The sequence below is a fragment of the Lynx rufus genome, unplaced genomic scaffold (assembly GCF_022079265.1).
Source record: "Lynx rufus isolate CCGP_SWC_20201006 ecotype Redwood Valley unplaced genomic scaffold, mLynRuf1.p SCAF_16, whole genome shotgun sequence".
NCBI lineage: Eukaryota > Metazoa > Chordata > Mammalia > Carnivora > Felidae > Lynx > Lynx rufus.
In genome coordinates, this window is record NW_025814830.1 from 13,536,330 (window position 1) to 13,560,539 (window position 24,210).

Here is a 24,210-nt window from a genome sequence, read left to right on the forward strand (position 1 = left end):
CAGATGCCTGTGTTTGTGCTCACCCCAGGAGTATCCACTGCCCTATGGACCACAGCATTAAGTAGCAAATTTACTTACTTACTTATTTACTATTTATTTACTTCCCTGTTGATTTTTATTTTATTTTATTTTTGAGAGAGAGAGAGACAAAGAGCATGTGCAGGCACAAGCCGGGGTAGGGCAGAGAGAGGAAGACACAAAATCCAAAGCAGCCTCCGAGCTGTCAGTATAGAGCCCGAAGCGGGACGTGAACTCACGAACTGTAAGATCATGACCTGAGTCAAAGTCAGACGCGCAACTGACTGAGTCACCCAGGCGCCCCTAAATAGCAAATTTAAAATACCACCACAGGTTGACAGAGATCATGGAAGAAAGAAAAAAGCTTTATATATTACTATTTTTTAAACGTTTCTTTTTAAGAGAGAGAAAGAATGAGCCGGGGAGAGGCAGAGAGAGGGAGACAGAATCCCAAGCAGGCTCCATGCTGTCTGCGCAGAGCCCAACATGGGACTCAATCCCACAACCACATGACCACGAGATTATAACCTGAGCCGAAATTAAGAGTCTGACACTCAACCGACTGAGCCACCCAGGCGCTCCTATGTATAGTATTTTTAATGGTGTTTTAATATTTTTATTTTAATACTAAAATATTATTAGTATTTTAATTTCTTCCTGCTGTTTCAAAGGGTCCCATATTTTCATTTTGCAGAGTCTCCACAAATTAGGCAGCAATCCTGAGTAGAAGACACTCCTCAGTGTATCCAACCTTTCTGGTAGTCAGCCCCTACATCAATTTCTTTTTTTTTTTTTTTAAACATGTATTTATTTTTGAGAGAGAGAGAGAGACAGAACATGAGCAGTGGAGGGGCAGAGAGAGAGGGAGACACAGAATCTGAAGCAGGCTCCAGGCTCTGAGCTGTCAGCACAGAGCCCCACGCAGGGCTCGAACTCACGAATCAAGAGATCATGACCTCAGCCGAAGTCAGACGCACAACCAACTGAGCCACCCAGGCGCCCCAACCCTACATCAATTTCTATTTTCTTTCCTGAACACTGACACTACAGCTGTGGATGACAGTGACAGCTGGGTGAGTGGCACAAATGTGGCCACTCCCTGGGGACACCCAGGAATATCTAGGAGACAGCTGAAAGAGAAGCACAGAGGGCCTTCTTTATTGAATGGGTGGGAGTGATCAAATTAGAGAACATTTGGATTATATTTCCTTCAACAAATATTTACCAAGTTCACCCATGTGCCAGATGCTGGGGATGCAACGGAGTCTAAAGTCAACAGATAAATAGAACAACTACACTGTTTTCCAGGGAGACAAATTGAGCACAGAGACGGGGGTAAGATAGGAAGCAGCAAAGACAGTTGCTATGACGCTGAGTAATTTTGTATGCATGTTTGACAAGTGTGGGGTCAACAATATGGATTCACAATAAACCAAAAAATCATAAAAGAATACCCATTTAGGGGCGCCTGGGTGGCTTAGTAGGTTGAGCACCCGACTTCAGCTCAGGTCACGATCTCACGGTTTGTGGGTTCGAGCCCCACGTCGGGCTCTGTGCTGACAGCTTGGAGCCTAGAGCCGGCTTCAGATTCTGCGTCTCTTTCTCTCTCTGCCCCTCCGCCGCTCATGCTTTGTCTCACTCTGTTTCTCAAAAATAAATGTAAAAAAAAAAAAAAGAATACCCAATTAAACAAGAAAAATTATGCTGACCTCCATTCCAGTCAATGAGTGAACAGCATATACTCCCGAGTGAGTATAAGATATGGACATAATCTACTGTTTCCTTGGTTCCCATATCTCACCTGGATGAGTGTGAGTTGAGTATATTTTTCATACAACATGGTCCCTAAATCCAAACCTGACACTGATGGTTAGCCAAAGTCACAGCAATCTGTTTCAACATGGCCTCCCATGTTGCTTGACACAATAAAAAAAAGGACTGTGCTTGACACAATAAAAATGGTATCTTACCTTCCAATATAGTATCATATTTTTTTCATTTTTTTTTTACGTTTATTCATTTTTGAGAGACAGAGCGCAAGTGGGGGAGGGGCAGAGAGAGAGGGAGACACAGAATCCAAAGCAGGCTCCAGGCTCTGAGCTGTCAGCACAGAGCCCGATGCAGGGCCTCAAACCCACGAACTGTGAGATCATGACCTGAGCCGAAGTCGGACGCTTAACCGACCAAGCCACCCGGGCACCCCAATATGGTGTTATCTTAAGGTATTTTCTTTCTTTCTTTTTAAAATTTTTATTTTATTCTTAAATTATTTTATTTTTAAAAAAATTTTTAATGTTTATTCATTATTGAGAGAAAGACACAGAGCATGAGCAGGGGAGGGACTGAGAGGAGAGACACAGAATCCGAAGCAGGCTCCAGGCTCCGAGCTGTCTGTTAGCACAGAGCCCGATACGGGGCTCGAACTCACAAACTGCAAGATCATGACCTAAGCCGAAGTCAGACGCCCAACCGACAGAGCCACCCAGGCGCCCCGATTCTTAAATTATTTTATTTTTTTATTTTTTTTAATGTTTTTATTTATTTTTGAGACAGAGAGACAGAGCATGAACGGGGGAGGGGCAGAGAGAGAGGGAGACACAGAATCGGAAGCAGGCTCCAGGCTCTGAGCCATCAGCCCAGAGCCCGATGCGGGGCTCGAACTCACAGACCGCGAGATCGCGAGATCGTGACCTGAGCTGAAGTCGGTCGCTTAACTGACTGAGCCACCCAGGCGCCCCAAAAATAAATAAACTTTAAATAAATAAATAAATGTTACTTTAAGAAACACTTAAAAAAAAGAAATATTGAAGACAGTCAAAACCATGGTATTAAATTGTTTTCTTTTAGGTAATCTGTTAATATTTAGTATTTTAAGTATTTATAATATTGAGATAAATTGGTCTATTCAAATAACAGGTCAGCTTTATAATTCCAACTTAAAATATGGAATCCAGTTAATGTCTAAGACTGACTTTTAGTTGAAACCTCACTGTTTACATACACTATTGGAATGATTAATGGAATATAAGATTTAACACATTTATAAGTTTATAATTCTAAAGTCATCAAACTTATATTAAGTATTGAGCAAAGCTTCATCTGGTAAATTAGCCTACTGTGGCTCTTAAATGGAAACATCTAACGTATTAAATTTACAAGCCTAGTTTGAAAATGTTAAGGGAATTTAATTGTTGTAAAAGTGTTCTTTAAAAGAGGTTGTTAAACCCTTTTAGACTATGCCACAATCATGACTGATGAGGGAGCTCCGGGCAAGCTGAGGGCAAATTATAGGCTGGAGCAAGAGTGCATGTGCACGCCCCAAGTGGAATACGTGCGATATTCCTCAGACACTCCTGGTTAGCCAAAAACAAAGGAAAGGGTTTTTAAGAGCTTGCCATGGTGATGTGGGAAACAAAGGCAAATGAAAAATTAAATTCCTTTACTGCCCACTGACAAGTCCTTGAGACCAGCAGAGTGACCTCCCTCTAGGAGCTCTGCTGCCTTAAGGATGACACTTTGCTGGGGGCAAAAGAGAACCTTGGCTTAATATTATCCCAACCTTGAGGATCCTGTAAGTCTACTTCCTTTATCTCAATTGCCCCAAGATATATGCTGGCAATCATACTCCAAACTTATGTCCCTTCCCATGCATCTAAAGGGTCCCATGACTGAAGTTTTATTAAACAGTAATAAATGGTGTTTCCCTAGCAACAGCTAGTCCCTCAAGGTCCTGGAAACCTTGCTTCCAAAATTCCTTAGAAACTTACTCTATCTCTGACCCCCTCCCAACCTGAGGGTATATGATGACTTACCTGTCACAACCCCAGTTCAGCTCTTCCTGCCCATGGGTCCTGTCCCCATGCTTTATCACGATCACCTTTTTTGGCAGGAAAGATGTCTTCAAGAATTCTTTGTTGGTCGTTGGCTCTGGACCACCCCACCATCACCCCAAAACTTCATCAATGACTAAAACCATTAGGGCAACTGTACTTAACTCTGGCAGCAAATAGATATGAATATAGACATATAATTTGCTTCTTAACCATCTTAGGGTAATAAGTTAGATATGAAACCCTTTACTCCCAAATACTTCAGCATGCATTTCCTAAAAACAAGGACATCCTATAACTGCTGCACAATTATCGAAATCAGGAAATTAACACTGACACAATATTATTGTCTAATCCACAGACCTTTTTGAAAATTTACCCACAGTCCCACAAATAAAAAGAAAACAATTTAAATGATTTTTCCTAATCCAAGATTCAACCCATAAATTGTGGATTGTCAGGTTTTTCCTTTTTTTCAAGCCCTTAGCTGTTAGAGATGCATATGTAAATATGAAATATGATCTTGAATCTTGAAATTTGCTTTAAAATACTTCAAGAAAGGGAAAAAAGGAGGTGAATGGGGCAAATACAAGAAAAACATAATGGTGGTAATTGTTGAAGCAGGTGATGGGTCCAAGATGGAGGTTCATTGTACCTTTCTCTCTGCTTTTTTCTGTTTGAAATTTTCCTTGGTAAAATGAAAATTAGCTAAGTATAAAAATATTTGATACATAAACCTGTTAGGATGCTGCCCAATTCATGAATCGTTTAATGAAAGTCTTTCAGATCTTCAAATTTACGAGGTTAAATTTTTTAACAAGCTTACCGCTAGAAAATAGTAAGAGTAAGGTCTTACTTGTTTCTGTGCAATAGTAATTAGTCCAGTTATGCAATAATTTTGCAAGTTATTACCTCAATTATAACTGTTAGCTCAGTTATGCTGTTCTAGGAGTTCATTTAATGATCTTGACAAACCTTTGAGGAAGATCCAGACTTAGTCCCCATTTTCCAGATACGCTAAGTAAGGCTCTGAGGTGCCATCACCCACTTAGGATGGGTCTGAGAGACCCTGGGGGAGGAATTGCACTTGCCCTGGACGAGTATCTCCGAAGAAACAAACCAAAAACACATTCCGTTTTCCTCTCCAGTTGGACCAGTAGAAATTCCAAGGAACAGAGAATGCTTTAAACATTTTGGTACGGGGGCGGGATTGGAGCCTCTTCTCCGCGCGTCTGTAGGACAAATGCGAGTCTGGCTGCCGGATTTGTTCCACTTCCCCCACACCCCGCCCGCCACCACTGACCCCAGGAGCAGCTGTCGCGGCGTGCCGAGGGCGTGGCCTGCAATTCCCGGGGAGGGGAGGGCCCTGTGTGTCCTTGGGCTGAGAGGGGAGGTGACTCCGGCCGAAGAGGAGGACGCAGAATGAGGGCCCTGCGGGTGAGGGCCCCCAAGAGCTGGGCCGGGGACCCTAACCCGGAAGCCCTCGCCCCTATAACGAGACTCACTGAACATCCCGGGATCTGGGGCCTCGGAACGTGAGCCCCCTTCAGACTTTGGGACTACCTCCTAAACAGTCTGGGACCCTCAACCCCCCCCCCTTCTAATCCAAGGGGTTCTGAGACAACCGGGAACCCCCAACATGGCCCAATGCCCCAGTTTGAGCTTCTTTCCTTCGAAGATCTAGGGTTCCTTTAACATCTCGGACCTAGGCCCTGGGAACTTAACACCGCTTCCCCTCCCCCTCACTTCTCAGGCAGTATGGAATCCCCACTAGGCACCCAGATCCAGGAGTGGATCATTCCTGGGACCTGGGCTCCTCCCATTAATCCAGGAAACGCTCGCCCCCCAAAACACCCCGGACTTGGACACGCAGAACAAGTCTCCCATCTGCCCCCCTCCCCCCTCTTCCAGGACCCTCTAAACAATCCGGGAACCTCTCAGTCAGACCCTCTAGGCGCGAGCCCTTTTTTCTGGGCTTTCTTGACGGGACCCCTTCCTTTCCTCGTGCTGGCGGTTCGGATCTAGCTTTTGAGACTCTCGCAAGGAATAGAGCCGTCCCAGTGTCGGGCCTCTTGAAAGCCCGACTCTTCACCCCACCCCCCAACAGCTGGACCCCTTCGGGGCGCCCTTTCAGGTGTTTCCAATACCCATCCACTCCCTCCCCTGCCAGGTCTCCCAAGCACTGGTTCGCTCTTTCAGCTCAACCGCCCGGAACCGCTTTGAGAACCGAGTGGCTGAGAAACAGAAAGTCTTCCAGGTAGGCGGAGCGGGGGCGGGCGAAGGGAAGAACCCTGACCCCCCAAGCTCGGTCCTTGAGCCGAGTAGGGGCAGCCGGGGAATACAATCCACAGAGCAAAGTGCACCCCTTTCTCATTGGTCGCTCCCACCACCCAGGCGGACAATGACCTCCCAGTACACTTGAAGGGCGGGGCAACAGACAACATCCTGTATCGACTGACCATGGGCCTGTGTCTAGGGGGTGAGTGCAGGGCCTTGTGGGCCTGAACTGCGCGAGGAGGGAGGGAGGGGGGCGCGGGGCTCGAGCTGGAGTGAGAAACGGGCTGGTTCCTGGGCTGAGGTCTGGGGAGAGGGCTAGTGACTGGGCAGGGGCTTAGGGAGGGGGATTGGGTTCTGGGCTGGCCAGGTTTGGGGATCGTCCAGGAGTCCACGCTGGCATATAGGAAGGTAGCACCTAGAGCTTGGGCTCCTGTCCCAGGAGTGGGTGTGGGGGGGCCAAGGCAGGAATTGTGGAGAAAGCTGGAAGCCTGGTCTGGATCAAGGCTAGGGGATTCTGTACCTGAAGTGCAGTTTAGGAAGGGAGCTGGAGCCTGATCTGGGGATAGGATCCAGACTGGTGATAAGGAGCCTACACAGGGCCTTCAAAGCCTGAGATGGGGTTCAGGGAAGCAATTAGGATCTCACTCTTTGTCACCATACTCCCTCTCTAGGCACCGTCTATAGCCTGTACTGCCTTGGCTGGGCCTCCTTCCCTCACAACAAGTGAGACAAGAAGCCTGCAGGACCTGAACAAGCATCAATAAATGTGCTGGCTTCTTGGGGAACCCAGCCCAACCGTGGCCTCTGTTTGTATGCCCCCCAAACCCATTTTCCCACCAGCAAGGAATCTCTACACTATGGACAGCACATTGTCCCAGCCTGGAGTCCCTCATGCTAGAGGATCACTGCTACTACAAGCCTACTCCTACGATGCCGCTGCCTCTCAGCCCTCCTGAGGGGCTGGGGACCCCAAACAGCACCCCTGGGCTGCCTCTCCGGACCTGGGAGTCTGGGGTTGTGTCCCCTGTTCGACAGGGCCTCTGGATTCTGGGATGGCAGCCCCTCTCCCTGCAGAGGTTTGAGGGTGGGAAGGAAGATACTAAGTTTGGCCCATGACACAACAGAGGCAGAGGCAACTGAGGGCAGACTCACTCAGGACAGAGCAGAGAGGGGGCAAACATGGCCTTGGGGGACAGAGCCAGGGGTGGTACTGAGACCTCCCAAGAGCCTGGCTCTTGCAGCAGAAGCAGAGATTGCCCAGGCTTATGGGTCCCAGTCTCAGTCTCCACAGGATCTGTGAGAGATCTCAGCAAGAATGAGGCTCCGGCTCAACTAGAATCCACTATGAGAAAAAAAAGACATAGATAAGAAAAGGACTAGGAAACATGCAGATCCAGGCCTGGGGACAGACATGGGAGACAGACAAAACCACCCCTGCCTCCTAGGACCTAGACTTCCCTCTGCCCCTGATAGAGACAGAGCCACCACTCAACTCTCAAAACAGGAGGCAGATCTCAGAGACAGCAGCAACTGGGGTGCTTTTATTTCCTCCTGGGCCTGGCAGGCTGAGAGCAGAGTAGAGACAAAGGCACAGGGGCACCTGGGCCTATTATGGCCTGGAGTTCGGCCAGGGTAGTAACTGTGAACAGGTGTGCCAGAGTGTGTAGGGACTGGAGGGAGCCTCCCAAAACTGAGGGAAGGGCCCTTGGGGTGTGGAAGCAACATAACTGTTGGGTTTGGCACATGTACATGAGAGGGGTTATGGAGTGGGTGTGGGATGGGTGTGCTGGGCGTGGGGTAACCCTTGGAGCAGGGTGTGTTAGAGTGTCTCAGAGCCAGGGGTAACTCAGGGCATGGCACGTCGGGGCATGTCGGGCCCTGGCTGTTGACTGAAAAGCCGAGTGCCAAGGGCTGGGGGAACCGAAAGACCTGTGGGCCAATAGGACCCATGAAGGCGACACTGCAGACTGGCTCAGCCCTGGGAGAGACAGAAGAATCCAAGGGGACTCCTATAGCAAGGCAATGAGGGGCAGGTCTGGGGTTCTCATTCAGGAATACATCGTCAGCTGCAGCCACTGGGGAGAGAAAGGCACAGAGTGAGGAGCAGAGAATGGAATACTAGCAGACACATTCTCTGCCTTGACCCTGGGGTTGTTGGGAAAATAGGAGGGCGGGAGTCCAAGCTCAGAGCTGGTACATGGGGTTGAGAGGAGGGAGTCCCCTGCCAGACACCCACATCCCAGAATGGGGGTTCTTACCTCCTGGATGTTCACTTGAATTTGTCCAGTGCCATCCTTGTCAAGAGATTTGAAGGCACCTAGAGAAGGAAAGGGATGGGGATTTGGCTTTTAGGATAAAAATATACAGCCCGGGTCGGTCAGTAGAGCGTGCGACTCTTGATCTTGGGATTCTGAGTTCGAGCCCCATGTTGGGTGTGGAGATAACTTAAAAATAAAATCTTAGGAGTGGCTGGGTGGCTCAGTCAGTTGTGTTTGGCTCAGGTCATGCTCTCACGGCTCGTGAGTTGGAGCCCTGAGTCAGGCTCTGCGCTGATAGTGTGAAGCCTACTTCAGATTATCTGTCTCCTTCTCTCTCTGCCCCTCCCCCACTTGCATGCTCTCTTGCTCTCTCTCTCTCTCTCAAAAAGTAAATAAACATTAGAAAAATAATAAAATCTTTAAAAAAAAGGATAAAAATATACTAATCATGAGATGATGATACTAGCACTTGGGGCACCTGGCTGGTTCAGTTGGTGGAGCATTCGACTCTTGACTGCAGCATTTCAGGGGCATGAGTTCAAGCCCCCACATTGGATGTCATTTACTCAATAATACACACACACACACACACACACACACACACACACACACACGTGAAAAAGATAATGGCAAGCACTTATTGAGTTCTTACTCTGTGCCAAGCACTGCATAAAGTGCTTTCCATGTATTAATTGATTTAATTAAATTTTGTGAGGTGTCATTTTTTTTATGTTTTATTTATTTTTTGAGAGAAAGAGCATGAGTGGAGGAAGGACAGAGGATTCAAAAGCAGGCTCTGCACTGACAGGCTGACAGCAGAGAGCCTGATGTGGGGCTCAAAGTCACCAACCCAGAGATCATGATGAGCCGAAGTCAGATGCTCAACTGACTGAACCATCCAGGCGCCCAGATTGTCATTTTCAAACAGGGCCAGAGATGTGAAGTAACGCGCCCTAGGAACATCAGGATTGGAACCCAGGCTGTGAGCCCCCTCAATAATGGCCTCCATATGACCTGTGCCCCACCTCTGCCCAAGCCCCAGCCTTGCATAAACCTCTAAGGGCCTAGCTCTCCTCCTCTTCCTGCTCTTACAGTCTGGCATGGTCCCCACTCCTGCCCTGAAACCTGACTCATGTTCCCCACCCATAGCCAAACCTAAGCAATCCTGAGCCTACACTGTCTGTGCTCCCTCTCTCACTCACCACTCAGTTATACCCTCAGGTGTCCACACACGTAGTGTCCCAGACACTGCACTCACTACAGTTACTATTGCCAATAGCCATTTCTTAGGCCTTCTCATATGTGACTTTTGGAATCATCTGCCCTTATTGTCCATTCCCACCTTCCCCTTCATGTCCTTGACATACATGCCCCTTTTTCTCTGCCCAAGGTTTTAATGCTTTGCCCTTCCTGGGCTCTCATGAGGCTAGAGGATCTTCCTAAAACCAAATCTGGCCCTGTCCTTCCTCTGTCTAGAACCTGTTATAGCTCTCCAGTGCCCCCCAGTAATGTCTGAACACCCCTGAACGTGACACTCACAGCCCTGCATGGCCTGACCATGCCCACTGCTCTACTTCCTTTCACTCAGTTCTCTCAGATCCAAGTTCAAATTCTGGCTTTCCAACTTCCTAGCTGAGTGGCTGTGAGCAAGCAGTTTTGCCTCCTTGAACCGCAGGTTCCTCCTCCAGAAAATGGGGCCAGTAACTCCCATTTCTCAGGGTACTCTTAAGGATTCAATGCAATCATGGTCATAAGAGCCCTCACAATCTAGCCCCTGCTAACCCCTCCCAGCCTTTGTCTCTGCACCCTACCCCCTTTCCAGCATTGAGAATGGAATTCAACAAAAAACACCAAAAGCACCTTCCCTTGTTGGCCTTCGCATGAGTTATTCCAAGAGCAACACTTGTCTCCCCTCTACCCCTAGAGTTATTCCTTGTCCCTCAGGCCCCAATTCACATGTGTCTTCCTCCAGGAAGCTCTCTTGATCCCTTAGTCTGCATCAGGTACCTCCTAGGTTCAAATAGTCCACTATTTATGAATAGTCCCCATTCATAAATCTAAACCCACTTGGCCCTGAGCTTCTCCTCTCACGCTCGATCACTCTGCCCTGAGCTTCCCTACCCCAAATGTAACCATTCTGAGCTGTCACTGTCTGGTGATTTGCCTCTCCTCCAGTGGACTGTGAGTGACGTGAGGGTGGGAACTGGGGGTGTTTCGCTCACTGGAGCTGCTTGCCTCAGGGCCAGACTCAGAGAAGACCTCGCCCATAGGAGGTAGAACAAATCCCCACCCAGGAAGAGAGCTGGGGTATATCACTCACGGAACATAGCATCCAGCCTGACCAGGCAGCTGATGAAGTTGTCAAAATCCATGTTCCCTCCTTCATCTGAGTAACGCCGGATGATCATGTTGTAGAGATGTTCATTCAGGTGGAACCCTGAGAATGGTTTCATTTCTCAGGTGTGAGGCCCACAAGGCCCAACCCACTCCCACCCCTGGGACTCACCCTCAGACCAGCGCACTAGGGGCTGTCTTACCCATCCCCCCACCCAGTCCAACCATGTCCCTGCCAGCCGTACCTGCTGCCTCAAAGGCTGCTGGGAGTTCACTGCTGCCAATGGTACCTGAACGGTCAACATCAAACTGTTTATATATGGCCTGTGGGGACAGGGAGGGAAGAAGTCAACTGAACATCGTGGGGCATGGCATCTTCATGGCTTGAGGGTCTCTATGCTAGGAGTGTGAGGTTACCACGCACCTGCCACTTTTTGATGTTGTTCCACAAGTACTTGAATTCTTGGAAGCCCAGCTTGCCTGTGGTGTCACTCTGGTAGAAGGGTGTTAAGAATAGTGTGATGGTTGTACCCAGAGGCATGCACTGTATGCCATGGAATAATGACCAAGCAGGGGGACCTGGGCTAAAACCCTAGCTCCCATCCCACCCCAGTCATGTCACCTTGGATATGGTTTTACTTTTCTTTTTATCCATACGTAGCTTAGTTCATATATTTTTTAAGATTTTATATTTTTTTAATGTTTATTTATTTTTTGAGAGAGAGAGAGAGAGAGACAGAAACAGAATGTGAGTGGGGGAGGGGCAGAGGGAGGGAGACACAGAATCTGAAGAAGGCTCCAGGCTCTGAGCTGTTAGCACAGAGCCCGACATGGGGCTCGAACTCACAAATTGTGAGATCATGATCTGAGCAAGTCAGACACTTAACCAACTGAGCCACCCGGGTGCCTCAAGATGTTACTTTTAAGTAATCTCTACACCTAACATGGGGCTCGAATTTACAACCCCAAGATCAAAAGTCACATGCTCCACTAACTGATCTAGCCAGGTGCCCCTATATTTCTAATTTAAACATATCCATGGGGAATTATATTGAACTTCTCTAAACTATAAATTCCTTACCTGACAATAGTTGCTAACTCCTCATTTATAAAATTCGTAATAGCAATTCAATTTCATAAATGTCAGGACATGTGAAAAACAAGGGTCTTAGAATTCTAAGGAAAGGTGATAATAAACACCCGCTGGGTTTGTGATAAAAACAGAATGAGATAAAGCCCTTAGCTCAGAGGCTAGTATTTGATAAACTCTCAATAACAATGACAGCCAAGACTTTATCAAGTTACCTAACACATGCCAAGCAGTGCTAAGCTTCTCAGGAACATTACTTTTCTCACTAAATTCTTAAGACACTGGCCTACCAGTATTATTCCCCAGTCACAGAGAAAGAAACAGATTCAGAGATGAAAATCTACAGAAGATCACAGTAGCAGCTAATGTGTACAGACCATTTAGTACTAAGTGCTATGCAGTGTGCTAAACCTTTGGGTGGCGCTCCAAATCAGGTGTCACCATAATCATTTACCTCATTTTATAGACAAGCAGACTGAGGCACAGAGAGGCTCAGTAACCTTGTTAAATGGCACAGCCAAGATTATGTAACTGTGCAACACATGTATGTGATCACATGACAATATGTGTGTCTACATTTTCCCTATGTGCTGAGCGTGCACATATCCAAGATCAGCTAATGACTGGCCCATGTGTAAACATGCATGTGTTCCTATGACCATGCCTTCACATATCTTCATGTATATGGGTACGCCCTTGTATACATGTACATGTATATGGGCACAACTATAACAGTTATAAGCTTGGGTTCTTGGGGCACCTGGCTGGCTCAGTCGGTAGAGCATGCTACTCTTGATCTCAGAGTCATGAGTTCAAGTCCCACATTGGGTATAGTGCTTACTTAAAAAAAAAAAAAAAAGAGGGGCGCCTGGGTGGCTCAATCAGTTGAATGTCTGACTCTTGGTTTTGGCTCAGATCACAATCCCAGGCTATGCACTGAGTGCAGAGTCTGCTTGGGATTTTCTCTCTCCCTCTTCCCATCTCCCCTGCTCTCTCTCTCTCTCTGTCTAAAATAAATAAAAATTAAAAAAGGAAGGAAGGCAGGAAGGCAAGAAATAAGCTTGGGTCCTCAAGCCTAAAAGACCTGAGTCCAAATTCCTATCCTGGCACTTACCCTTTACTTATAACTTCAGACAAATGATTGCCTCTCTCTGAGTCTCAGTTTCTTCATCTACAAAATGGACTATAACAATTCTGCCTGTTTAAAAGGATGGCTGTGAAGTGACAGGTGATGTTACTATTTATTGCCACATGTCTGGATGTGTGGTAGTGGATGTGTGTTCTGATATATATGCATGTCCACATTGTGGGTATGAAAGCTACACCCTGACTGTCCCAACTGTGCTCCCACAAAACTCCTTCTTCATCCAAAACTTCCTCTAGATTGCCCCAAGGATACATCCATCACGGCCACCATGCTGCGACATGTGTCAATGCCAAAACCATCAGTTTTCAGATCAGGGTCTGTGGGAGACAGGTTGAAAGTCAGAGGCCAGAGGACACAGCTACCCCAGCCAGCACCCATGACTTTAAACCTGCCCTGTGTGTTGACCCCAATCACTCACGTCGGGTTACGACCTTGTTGAGAATGTTCATGAGTTCTGTAGCACTGACCTCCATGTCCTGTAGGGAGAAGCCGGGGATGGTTAAAAGGGAAGAGTGTCATGAGGCAGAATGGGGATTCTTTGGATATTGCAGTTGTTGAGTGTGCATGCAAGGGCAGCCCAAAGGAAGGCATGGAAGTTAGGACAAGGATGGGAGCCCAGAGTTACTTACATCTCCAGCCAGCTGGGCAAAGAGCCTCCGGAACTGCCGGACCTCCTCACTCTCATTGGCCTCAATGTTGGAGTAATGGGTGCGTGGAGGCTGTAGAGGGAGGAGATCTCAGAGCAAGTGGGGGAGGGGTGCCCTGGCCAGAACAGCCCTAGGTGGGAAAGTCAGAGTGGGCTGGGTGACTGGATGATCAAAGGAATGAGAGGTGGTCAGTGAAGAGGGAGTGGATATAGCTAAGACCCATGACTAAATTCGGGGACACAACAAGGGAGAAACTAAATGAGAAGAATTTTATAAGACAAAGGGGACAAGGATGGGTGATGAAAAAGGCCTTGGAGTGAGAAGCAAGGTCTTTGATTGTGGAGGGTGGCTTACCGGAGGCTCTGGGTTGTATTGTGCAGCTGCCTCACTGGAGAGAGGAGTAAGGGAGTTAGCACCAAGGGGCGGGGCCTCCATAGACAGTGCCAGACCCCACGCCCCAACCCTTCAACCTCCCTACCACTACTCTCCATACCTGCCCCCTCTGCCTGCCTCATCTGTCCTTGTCTTCATCTACCCCTATCTTTGCTACCCTGGTTGCACCTGGCAGGAAACCTACAGGCCCGCCCCCCACAGTAGGTCCCGCTCCTGCCAGAGCACACTGCCCTATAGCAGATACCTCAATAGACCCAGCCCCTTTGAGGGCTGCTTCATAGAAGCGCTAACCCAGCTTCCCAGGTTAGCTAACCTCCTCAGGTCCTTTCTGTCTAGGAACCTACTCCATCCCCTGGCTTCCTAAACCCCGGTGTCTTCCCAACATCCCACCCCAGCTCCACGATTTCCCACCCCTTCGAGGGGTGGCCAATGTTAGGGGCCTAATGGCACCTAACGACAACCTGCTCTACCTCCACCAGGACGTATTTCTGTTTTAATCCAGCCAGTTCCCAGACGGACCCAGCCCCTTCAAGAACATTTCCCCTATCCCATCAGGCCTCGGCCTCTTCTGCGTCTACTTCCTCACTGACACAGCTACGACGGCCTTGCCGCAACCCTAAGACAAGCCTTGCCCCCATGAAGCCACTCCCAGCCTCATTGGCTCCACCCTCTTAACGTTCGTTTCCAGGCTAGCGGGAAGCGGGCCTCGCCCAGACCCATTAAGCCCCACCTCCCAAAACCCAGCCGCGTCCCATCACAATATCCCCTCAACTGTCAGACTCCGCCCATGCCAAGCCCCGCCTCCTGAACTGCCATTAGCCTCACTACGGCCCGCCCCCTCGGAGGGGCCCTCCTCTAACCCCAGCCCAGGCCCCGCCCAGCCTAATTAAGGATGCAGGTCAGTCTCCACACTACCTCAATCTATGCAGGTGGGACATGCTCCTCCGCCAGGCCCCTCCCCTCCTCAGGCCCCCCCCCTTACCTGATGGCGCTAATAACCCCGCCCAGGATGCGCATGGCAGTTCCGCCACCGCCACCGCCTCCTCCGCCGCCGCCGCCGCCGCCGCCGCCGCCTCCTCCTCCGGCCCCGCTGATCAGGCCTCCGATCACATTCCCCAGGCCTCCGCCCAGGCCCCCACCTCCCCCGCCGCCGCCTCCCTTCAAGAACGAGTTAACCAGGAACATGGCTGCGAATTTAGATTCCTGAGGGGGAAAAAGGGGGTCAATAGGCCGCATCGCCATTGAGCCCGCTCCCTCCCCACAAAAACAGGCATTTCTGGCAGCTGCACTTGGGGTAGTAATATGAGGCCTCCGGGCGGGAACTTATCCTCCCGCTGGGACTTGAAGGTCCATTTGGGATGGGGTCTGGGCTTCCGGAGGAAGGTAGTTCTTGGAGGAGTGGGATAGGGAAGGAGGATCTTGAAATCCCCTCGGGGTCCAAAGGATCTCTGTCTGGCTTGAAGGACCCTGGACTGAGTCTATGCATAGGCATCATTAAGGGTAGAGGTCCCGGTTCTGGTGGGGTTCTCAAGATGAGGGCCACAAGTTTGACGTGTCTGGCCACTCGAATCTGAGACTTGAGCCTCAGAACTGGACTTCGGGATCTTGGGCGGGTCAGGGGCGCGGATCAGAGATTCCCGACCCGGAGGCTTCCGGGTCAGGGTTTAGGAAATCCAGAATGTGGGCTTGAGGGTTTAGGTACTCCCAGGAGAGGGATTACAGTGTCACCGCTGGTTCTGTGGGCTCGGGTCAAAATTGTGGATGTGAATCCCGGGGCCCGGGATAACAGGGTTCCCATTAGAATTGGGAACACGGATCTAAGTAAGGATCGTGGTTCTGGAGATCCCACCCTGGTCAGAATTTGTGGGATACCTCTCAAATCCAAGGGCTCGTATTTTAGATCCTAAAACTGAGGGTGGAAAAGTCCCCGGGGCGGGATAGGGATCGGACAGACTGGGGCTTCAAATCTGAGATCATGGGTCTGGGAGACCCCTGAGGCCGAGATTTAAGGGTCTCGTGGAATCTGGGGCCGCAAGGGCCGGGATTACAGAGCACAGGGATAATCCAAATCGGGCGCTCACCGCCTAGCTCACAGGTCCGCGGGTCCGTTCGCCTGTGCTGCTCCCGGGCCTCCGGCCGCGTCCGGCTCCGTAGGGCGGGGCTCGTGACTCAGGCGGCCTGGACCGGGTTAAGCACTGCGGCGTGGCCAAGCATGCATCCGCGCGGTCCTAGCGCCGGCATTGAAGCTGCGCGTGCGTGATCCGGATCCGCCTCACAAAACGAGTTGCGGCGGCCACAGCTCCGCCCTGTTGGTTTCCAGGACGGTGGGTTCTGTCCCCGCCCTGGCTTCACAGCTCTGAGGTCTTACCCTAGTCTCCGGCTCTGTTGAAGAAATCCGGGGGGATTGCAGTCACCGTGCCCGAGATCACACCCTAGTGTTGCAGTGTGAGTTTTCGCCCCAAAGCCAGCCTCCACGCGGCCACGGGTGCGATTTTCGGTCCGCTGGAAAAGGGACTCTAGCACTCGGCTCCTAGCCTTGTCGCGACAAAACATCCGGAGACCCTGAATTTTGTATGGCCCACAGCCCGGGGACAAGTGCCCGCATTTGGGGTAGGGGGCTAAGGCTTGCCCGGGACCCTGCAGCAGCCCGGATGGCGGTCAGTCGTGCGGGTAGGACTTTGCCGCCTGCAAAAGCTGTCTCTGCGTCCTCCAATCCCGCACCCTCTTATCCCGAGTCAGGGTCACCAAGTGTCGCCTCATTCTTCCCATCTCTAAAGAGGGGCCCGGGCACAGGAAGAGTCCCTCTGGCCACGTCTTGGCTTTTGAGGCTAGATGTTCCCAAGAGCGGGTTAAGGGTGAGTGGTGGGGGGAATGCAGAAGCTGGCCGGGATAATAGCGACTGAAGTCTCCTTTGGAGACCTTTCTCAGGCTCCAACCTCCAAATTTCAGGGCTACTCAGATGGAGTTTAATCCCAAGTCTAGCGTTTAGAATCTCCCCTGGAGTCTGGTTTAGCTTGAGTTTGAATCCTGACTCTGCCATTTCCTAACGGATCCTTTGGGCTCTGAGCAAGGATTTTATTTTTTTTAAGGATTTTTTTAATCTTTAAAATCTTTAATGATTTAAAATCTTTAATCTTTAAAATGAGTAAAAGTGTTCCCAAGCTCCCTTCAGAATTAAGTGGTTAAACGCTTAGTAAAGAGTAATTTTGTGTCTGTACCCATGCTGTTCCCTCCTGTAGCCCACCTGGATTCCGCAGGTGGTTGACTGACTCATCTTTAGACAACACTGGTAAAAATACAGGCCAAGCACTCTCCTAAGCACTTTATGTATATCTTCATATGCCTTCATAACAGTCCTATGGAATGGGTGAATTCAGTATTTCCATTTTACAAAGAAATAAACTGAGCATAAACTCCCTAGCCTGTAACCTTAACCACTACCTTAATGTATTTGACTCTTCTGTAATATAATTAATATTGGGGCGCCTAGCTGGCTGAGTTGGAAGAGCCTGTAACTCTTGATCTCGGGGTCATGAGTTTGAGCCCCACGCTGGGTGTAGAGATTACTAAAAAAAAATAAAATAAATAATGTAATTAATATGATAATATCTCAGATAACAAGATCACAACAGACAAAAATGCAGTTGCAGCCAAGCCAAAGAATTGCTATACAAGACTTGCCTATGAGGCAGGAACTTGGAGAGAACATAGAGGCCGGGTCACTTGCCTCAGGTCACAGAGGATGGCAGGACCAGGTGTGAACCTGGGCTTGGCTAATGCCAAAACTTGATGATGACTAATACGGATTCCCTTCTCACCGCACCCTTCCCTGCCAGACTGGAAAGCTTCCGCTCTCTGCCCTCTCCAGCGGCTCACTTGCAGCCAGCCTTTGCATGGGCTGTGACCTCTACTTGGAACACTCCTGCCTTTTTTGCCTGGTGATGTATGTACTCAGGCTTTGGTGTCGGCTCAGGAGTCACCTCTTCTAGGAAGCACTCCCAGTCTCCACCCCCACCCATGACTAGGTGAGGCTTGCTGTCACCTGCTTGTAACTTATACTTCCTTGTAACACACACTGCCATCTTATCCCATTTGTTGTCACCTAGGTCTGTCTCCCTGACCTCTTAATCCTGGCAAGTTCCAAGTCTCAGGCCTTGCTCCTCTGGATCCCACTCATGTCATAGAGGATCTGCCCCACATGCATGGTTTAAATTCCATCTCTAGGCTATTAATATCCAAATTTCTGTCTTCAACCCAGACATCAGGCTCCTACAATCTGCATGCTACTCACCTTCGGGGGGGGGGGGGATGGGTGCTGTCTTATAATTGTCTCAAACTGCACACATCCTAAACTAAGCTTCTGACTTCCTCCCAAATATACTCCCTCCCCACCTTCCCTGTCCTTCCAGTGACTGAGACTAGACACCCCCAGATCATCCCTGACCTCTCTTTCACACCTACTCCAACCTGTCAGGAAACCTTGTTGACTCCACCAACAGAATCTAAACTCTCTTCCCCTGCACTGCCCCTGCCCTGGCTAGGCCTCCACCCTCCCCTTCCTGGTCACCACAGTAGCCCCTCCCCAGGCTCCCTGCTCCCATGCCTGCCCTCACAGTGGGCATCCCACCCAGAGCCAGACGGAGCCTGTGACTCCCTGAGTCAGGCCCTGACCTGACTGGGCCCTCCTGACTGAGTCCTCCTCTGGCTGTACCTCTCTCCTGGTAAAAGTCAAAGTCCTCATGCTAGTGATCTGTCCTGTTACCTCTCTTAAGAAAGTGAGAAGAAGCCCTACTGGCAGCTTACCCTGGATGTTCCCAGCTGAACACAGACAGGGAGGCTCAGCAAGTGAGTGCAGCCATATCCAAACAGCCTGTTCCCTGGTGCACTTGAGGGCTGCTACCCCATTACCAAGGCCCTCTCTAGCTGCACCTTAAGTGCCTCACCTCTCAGTGCCTCAAGTCTGCACACATAATGGTGGTCTCAGGAAGGTCCTTTCAGATCTCTGATTTCACCCCCCCACACACACTCCCCATCCCACCCCCCACTGCCTTTATCATTTATCATCTGCTAACATAGTGTATAGTTTACTTATTTATCCTGTTCCTTGTCTTTCTCTCCCACTAGAATATTAGCTCCTCAAAGGATTTCTGTCTCTTGCTCACTGCTGTGTACCTGGTTCCTAGAACAGTGCCTGGCACGTCTTTGGTACTCAGTAAATATTTGTTGAAGAATGAAATGTTTTGTGTGAGTTTTCTCATTGAATTTCAGCACCATCAATGAGATAGTAGAGCAAGCGTTACTAAAGTCTTCCACCATCTCCCAGATTTCTTTGACCTCAGGCATGGTTATGTGACTTGTTTTGGCCAATAAAATATGAATGGAAATATTGGGAGTGTCACTTTTACTTATTTTTTAATTTTGTTTTATTTATTTTTATTTTCTTTAAATGCCTATTTATTTTTTAGAGAGAGAGAAAAAATGCAAGCGGGAGAAGGGCAGAGAGAGTGGAAGAGAGAGAATCCCAAGCAGGCTCCATGGTTAGCATGGAGCCGAACACAGAGTCCGATCTCATGACCTTGAGATTACAACCTTGATTACAATCAAGAGTCGGATGCTTAACCAACTGAGCCACCCAGGTGCCTCTATTTAATATTTAAAGATTTTATTTTTAAGTAATCTCTATACCCAACATGGGGCTTAAATTTACATCCCTGAGATCAAGAGTCACGTGCTCCACCCACTAAGCCAGCCAGGCACCCCTTATTTGATTTTTTAAGTAATCTCTGTACCCAGTGTGGGGCTCGTACTCATGGCCCAGAGATCAAAGCGCAGACTCACATGCTCTACAGACTAAGCCAGCCAGGTGCCCCAGGAATGTCACTTTTAAATGTAGCATTTAGATCCTTTTGTAGTTCATAGGTGTGATGATTGGATGTTCATGCTGTTATGTGACATGTGCCAGCCACCCTTAAACCTTGTTACAATGTTGGCACATTACCTGTCTGATGTAAAATAATAATAATAATAATAATAATAATAATAATAATATAATAAATAAATAAATCTAAAAGCCAATACAGGATGCTCTATGCTCTCATCTCCTGCCTAGGCAACACTGGGAGTCAGGCAAGCACAGAGGTGCCACATGAAGGAAGCTAACTGGGTCACTAAGCCATGGCATGGAGGACATGCCTGTTTCTATGTGCAAGAAATAAAATTTGAGGAGTTAGTCCACTAAGGTCTAGGGCTCATTTCTTACCACAGCATATTCCAGCCTATTCTGACTGATGCAGGTAGAAGTGTTACTATATCATGTCAATGAGGGGAGAGATGGGATTACTTGCCCAAGATCACACAGCTAGTGAGTGCCAGAGTCAAGATTTGAACTCAGCAGGGTGCCTATCTGGCTCAGTTGGTAGAGCATGTGACTCTTGATCTTGGGGTTGTGTGTACACCTCGCTGGGTGTACAGCCTATTAAAAAAAAAAAAGATCTGAACTCAGGAAGGCTGGCTCTGTAGCTCATGCTTTTAATCCTCACAATTTGCTGTCTTAACGATGTTCGTGTTACAATGCTACCAGTGAATAAACGGACAATAGCCATAACCCAGCTAATACCTCCTGAGGCCTTGATGACCCAGCTGGGGTAACTGCTGTGCAGGCAGGTATTGGAGGGCTGCTCATAACTCTGCTGAAGGAACGAGCAGGAGGAAGTGGAGGTTCAGAGAGGTGGTGTCACCCGCCTGAGGGGATGGCAGAGTCTAAACCCAAGCATGGTTGATGCCAAATAGTTATGTGATGACTAATCCAGACTAATGTCCCTCCGTTGCCCTTTGTTTAATGGTGTATTAGTCAGGATTCTCCAGAGAAACAGAATATATAGAACAAATAGGAGAAAGAGATTTATTATAAGGAATCGGCACACTATTACGGTGGCTGAGAAGTCCCACAGTCTGCTGTCTATGAGCTGGAGACCCAGGACAGCCAGTGGTTTAAGTCCTGGTCCAAGTCTGGAGGTCCACAAACCAGGGGAGCCAATGGTATAAATCCCAGTCTGAGTGCAGAAGACCAATGTTCCATTGCCACAGTAAGGCAGAACTCAACTTATTCCTTCAGCAGTCTCTGGTTCTATTCAGACCCTCAAAGATTTAGAGTATGCCTCCAAGCATTGGGGAGGGCAGTTTGCTTTAGTCAGTCTACCGATTCAGATGATAATCTTGCTTGGAAACACCCTCACAGACACAGCAAATATGGAGGAACTCTGTATGCCAGACAGAAAAAATTAACCATCACTCTATCCCCACTCTTCTTCCCAGACTCCCTGCTGCCAGGCTCTTGCATAGGCTGTGTCCCTGCAGGAACGTTTCTCGTACCACCCCTCCCCTTTTTTTAAGTTTGTTTGTTTGTTTATTTGAGAGAGACAGAGACAGTGTGAGTGGGGGAGGGGCAGAGAGAGGGAGAGAGAGGATCCCAAGCAAGCTCCACAATGCCAGCACAGAGCTCGACGTAGGGCTTGAACCCATGAAACCGTGAGATCATGACCTAAGCCCAAACCAAGAGTTGGATGCTTAACCAACTGAGCCACACAGGGACTGCTCTCCTACCCTTCTTGCTTTGGAGTTGTTTTGGTGATTGCACTTCATCAAAGAAGTCTTTCTTGACCTCCCCTATCGCAGACTGGAGCAGGTTGCCTGTTACATGCTCCTAAGATTCCCCAAACTTCTTCCCCAAGACATCGTAACAAATTAAAATCAGTAGTGATCAATAATGTTTGTTTCCTGGACTGGATTGAAGGCCTTATGATGGAGGGCAGGGCTATTTTAGGGACCACTATGTCCCCAGCATCACCCAGCTCAAAGCTAGGCATGGGACACATGGTCAATAATTCTTAGCTATTCATCATCATCATCATCATCCTTTGGGGGATTATTTATATAATTCAGACTTCCTCATTAGAATGAAAACCAGTCAATAGAGTAGGTGCTTTCATGGTTGCACAACAAACCTTCCTCATCTTTGAGGCTTCCTCATGGTTCAGATGGCTCCCCTCCCTAAAGCTTTCCTTGGTAATTCCCTCCTGCCTCCTGCTCCAGCTAAAGCAGGTACTTTCTGCGGCATTCCACCCCTATCCAGCCTGATCACTCTGATACTTGGGTGTTCACGTTAAAATGATCCTGTACACTGTGCATCCTTATTTTTTCTGTCTGTAGGTGTGCTATATTTCATAATTAAAAATATTTAAAATACCTGGTAATGCCTGCCCATTGTAGAAAATGTATAAAATACAGCAAGAGAAAAATTAAAAGGAAAAATTCACCCACTTTTCAAAGACAACATTTTTTTGTTTTATTCATTTATTTATTTATTTGTTTATTTAAGAGAGGGGAGGCTGCAAGTGAGCGAGGGGCAGAAGAGAGAGAGAGAGAGAGAGAGAGAGAGAGAGAATCCCAGGAGGGGCAGAGGGAGAAGGGGGGGGGAGAGAGAGAGAGAGAGAGAGAGAGAGAGAGAAGCAGGCTCACCCAAAGGGGGGCTGAAGCTCAACCCGATGTAGGACTCAAGCTCAAGAACTGTGAGATCATGACCTGAGCTGAAGTCAGATGCTTAACGACTGAGCACCCAGATGCCCCTCAAAGACAACTTCTATGTAGTTATATTTCTCATTTGATTTTTTGTCCTGGAATTATTTTTATATATTTCTAATAATGTATAAAATTTGCATATGCAATTTGCATCCAATTAGCTCATCAACTTGCAAACAACTTGCATTAACCTGGAACTTGCAGCTATATTCCCTTCGATTGCTCACCCGTGACCCGACCTCGTTGTTAGACATCAGCTCTAACAGCTTTTGCCCTGAAAAGTAACAAGGAGATGACTGTCATACTCCATAAGGCAGAATAAATTAAACACTAAAACTAGGATTTCATTTCTTGGTTGTGCTCTGAAGAAGCATCAGAGTGAGTTTTCATTTCCTCTTTCACTGCCTGGAATGTGGATGTGGTGGGAGCCATCTTGGACCATGCAGGCCAGGGCACTCCCCTAGGGATGGCAGGGCCATCGATTGAAGCTGTCTGGGTACCTGATACTAAGCTTTGTTATCAGCCCAGGACTGCTTACATCAGGCTACCATGGGAAAGAAAGAACACTTAATTTTATTTAAGCCTCTGCTGCCCTATTGAGTTCTGTTAGAGGGCTTATATTAAATTCTATCTAATCCACAGTGCCCATTATACATACCCTGAGCAATTCCCATGTTCCTAAAAATATCATTTTTAGTGTGTCCAAAATATTGCGTCATCTGAAAATTACTAGAATTTTTTTCATTCATTTATTCTACATATATTCATTGAGTGCTTACTATATCCATGCCCATACCCCTGGATAAGTGATGGGGATGTAATGGTCATATCCTAGTAGAGGGAGACAGGCAATGAACAAGGAAACAAACATAACCCATCTCTATTTTCAGATATAGCATGTCCCAAAATGTGTGGCAGAGGTTAGCTAATTGCTCAACAAAACTGCTTCCCTTTGTTTTTTCACACACAGCTGAACTATATTTCCTATTGTCCCTTGCAATTTTATATGAACCTATAACTGATTTCTAGCCAATGGCATGTGTGGTGTTCAATCTCCAGGTCTGACCTTAAAAACCTCCCACATTGGGGGTGGAGGGTGCTTCCTGGCTGGCTGAGACCTAGACCATGTGACTCTTCTTTTTTTCTTTTTAATTTTTTTTAATGTTTATCTATTTTTGAAGGAGAGAGACAAAACGTGAGTGGGGGAGGGGCAGAGAGAAAGGAAGCCAAAGAATCCCAAGCAGGATGCAGGCTCTGAGCTGTCGGCACAGAGCCTGATGTAGGGCTCAAACTCACAAGCTGTGAGATTGTGACCTGAGCCGAAGTCAGACACCCAACAGACTGAGCCACCCAGGTGCCCCTTGATCTCAGGGTCATGAATTCAAGCCCTATGTTGGGTGTGGAGCCTACTTAAAAACCAAACAAACAGGGGCGCCTGGGTGGCTCAGTCGGTTGAGCATCCAACTTCTGCTCAGGTCATGATCTCGCAGCTCGTGAGTTCGAGCCCTGCTTCAGGCTCTGTGCTGACAGCTCGGAGCTTGGAGCCGGCTTCTGCTTCTGTGTCTCCCTCTCTCTGCTCCTAAGCCACTGGCATTCTGTCTCTTTCTCTCAAAAAGAAACAAACATTAAAAAAAAAACA

At 48.3% G+C, this 24,210-nt stretch overlaps 2 protein-coding genes and 1 non-coding gene across 4 annotated transcripts; 2 read left to right on the forward strand and 1 right to left on the reverse strand.

Moving 5' to 3' along the window:
- Positions 1-5,270: 5,270 nt before the first annotated feature.
- LOC124511756 (cytochrome c oxidase subunit 7A1, mitochondrial) lies at positions 5,271-7,393 on the forward strand. The gene is made up of 4 exons (XM_047079124.1): positions 5,271-5,285; positions 6,019-6,105; positions 6,243-6,327; positions 6,797-7,393. Exons 1-4 carry the CDS (start codon positions 5,271-5,273, stop codon positions 6,850-6,852), a joined length of 243 nt encoding a protein of 80 aa, XP_046935080.1. The 3' UTR covers positions 6,853-7,393.
- Positions 7,394-7,639: 246 nt separating this feature from the next.
- Positions 7,640-16,179, reverse strand: CAPNS1 (calpain small subunit 1). 2 transcript variants are annotated; one of them, XM_047078188.1, is made up of 11 exons: positions 16,076-16,179; positions 14,977-15,197; positions 13,956-13,989; positions 13,584-13,673; positions 13,373-13,430; positions 13,207-13,271; positions 11,142-11,210; positions 10,963-11,041; positions 10,704-10,820; positions 8,384-8,442; positions 7,640-8,200 (listed from the first exon to the last, which is right to left on the reverse strand). In XM_047078188.1, exons 2-11 carry the CDS (start codon positions 15,177-15,179, stop codon positions 8,174-8,176), a joined length of 801 nt encoding a protein of 266 aa, XP_046934144.1. In that variant the 5' UTR covers positions 15,180-15,197; positions 16,076-16,179; the 3' UTR covers positions 7,640-8,173. The 2 variants fall into 2 exon arrangements, with proteins under 2 accessions (XP_046934144.1, XP_046934145.1); XM_047078189.1 differs by lacking the exons at positions 14,977-15,197; positions 16,076-16,179 and adding an exon at positions 14,465-14,765.
- A 3,715-nt stretch (positions 16,180-19,894) lies between these two features.
- Positions 19,895-20,002, forward strand: LOC124511963 (small nucleolar RNA U13). Its single transcript, XR_006962004.1, has one exon. It is a non-coding gene; the product is annotated as a small nucleolar RNA U13 (small nucleolar RNA).
- The last annotated feature ends 4,208 nt before the right edge of the window (positions 20,003-24,210 follow it).

What these genes read in the sequence shown, in the direction of transcription:
- CAPNS1 (XM_047078188.1), bottom strand. Translation starts at nt 15,179, where the DNA reads ATGTTCCTGGTTAACTCGTTCTTGAAGGGAGGCGGCGGCGGGGGAGGT. An exon ending in CAACAAGGTCGTAACCCGAC is followed by an intron (nt 13,272 to 13,372) that starts GTGAGTGATTGG and finishes TGTCTCCCACAG; the next exon opens with ACCCTGATCTGAAAACTGAT. An exon ending in ACAACATCAAAAAGTGGCAG is followed by an intron (nt 11,042 to 11,141) that starts GTGCGTGGTAAC and finishes CTGTCCCCACAG; the next exon opens with GCCATATATAAACAGTTTGA.
- LOC124511756 (XM_047079124.1), top strand. An exon ending in AGAAACAGAAAGTCTTCCAG is followed by an intron (nt 6,106 to 6,242) that starts GTAGGCGGAGCG and finishes CCCACCACCCAG; the next exon opens with GCGGACAATGACCTCCCAGT. An exon ending in CATGGGCCTGTGTCTAGGGG is followed by an intron (nt 6,328 to 6,796) that starts GTGAGTGCAGGG and finishes CTCCCTCTCTAG; the next exon opens with GCACCGTCTATAGCCTGTAC.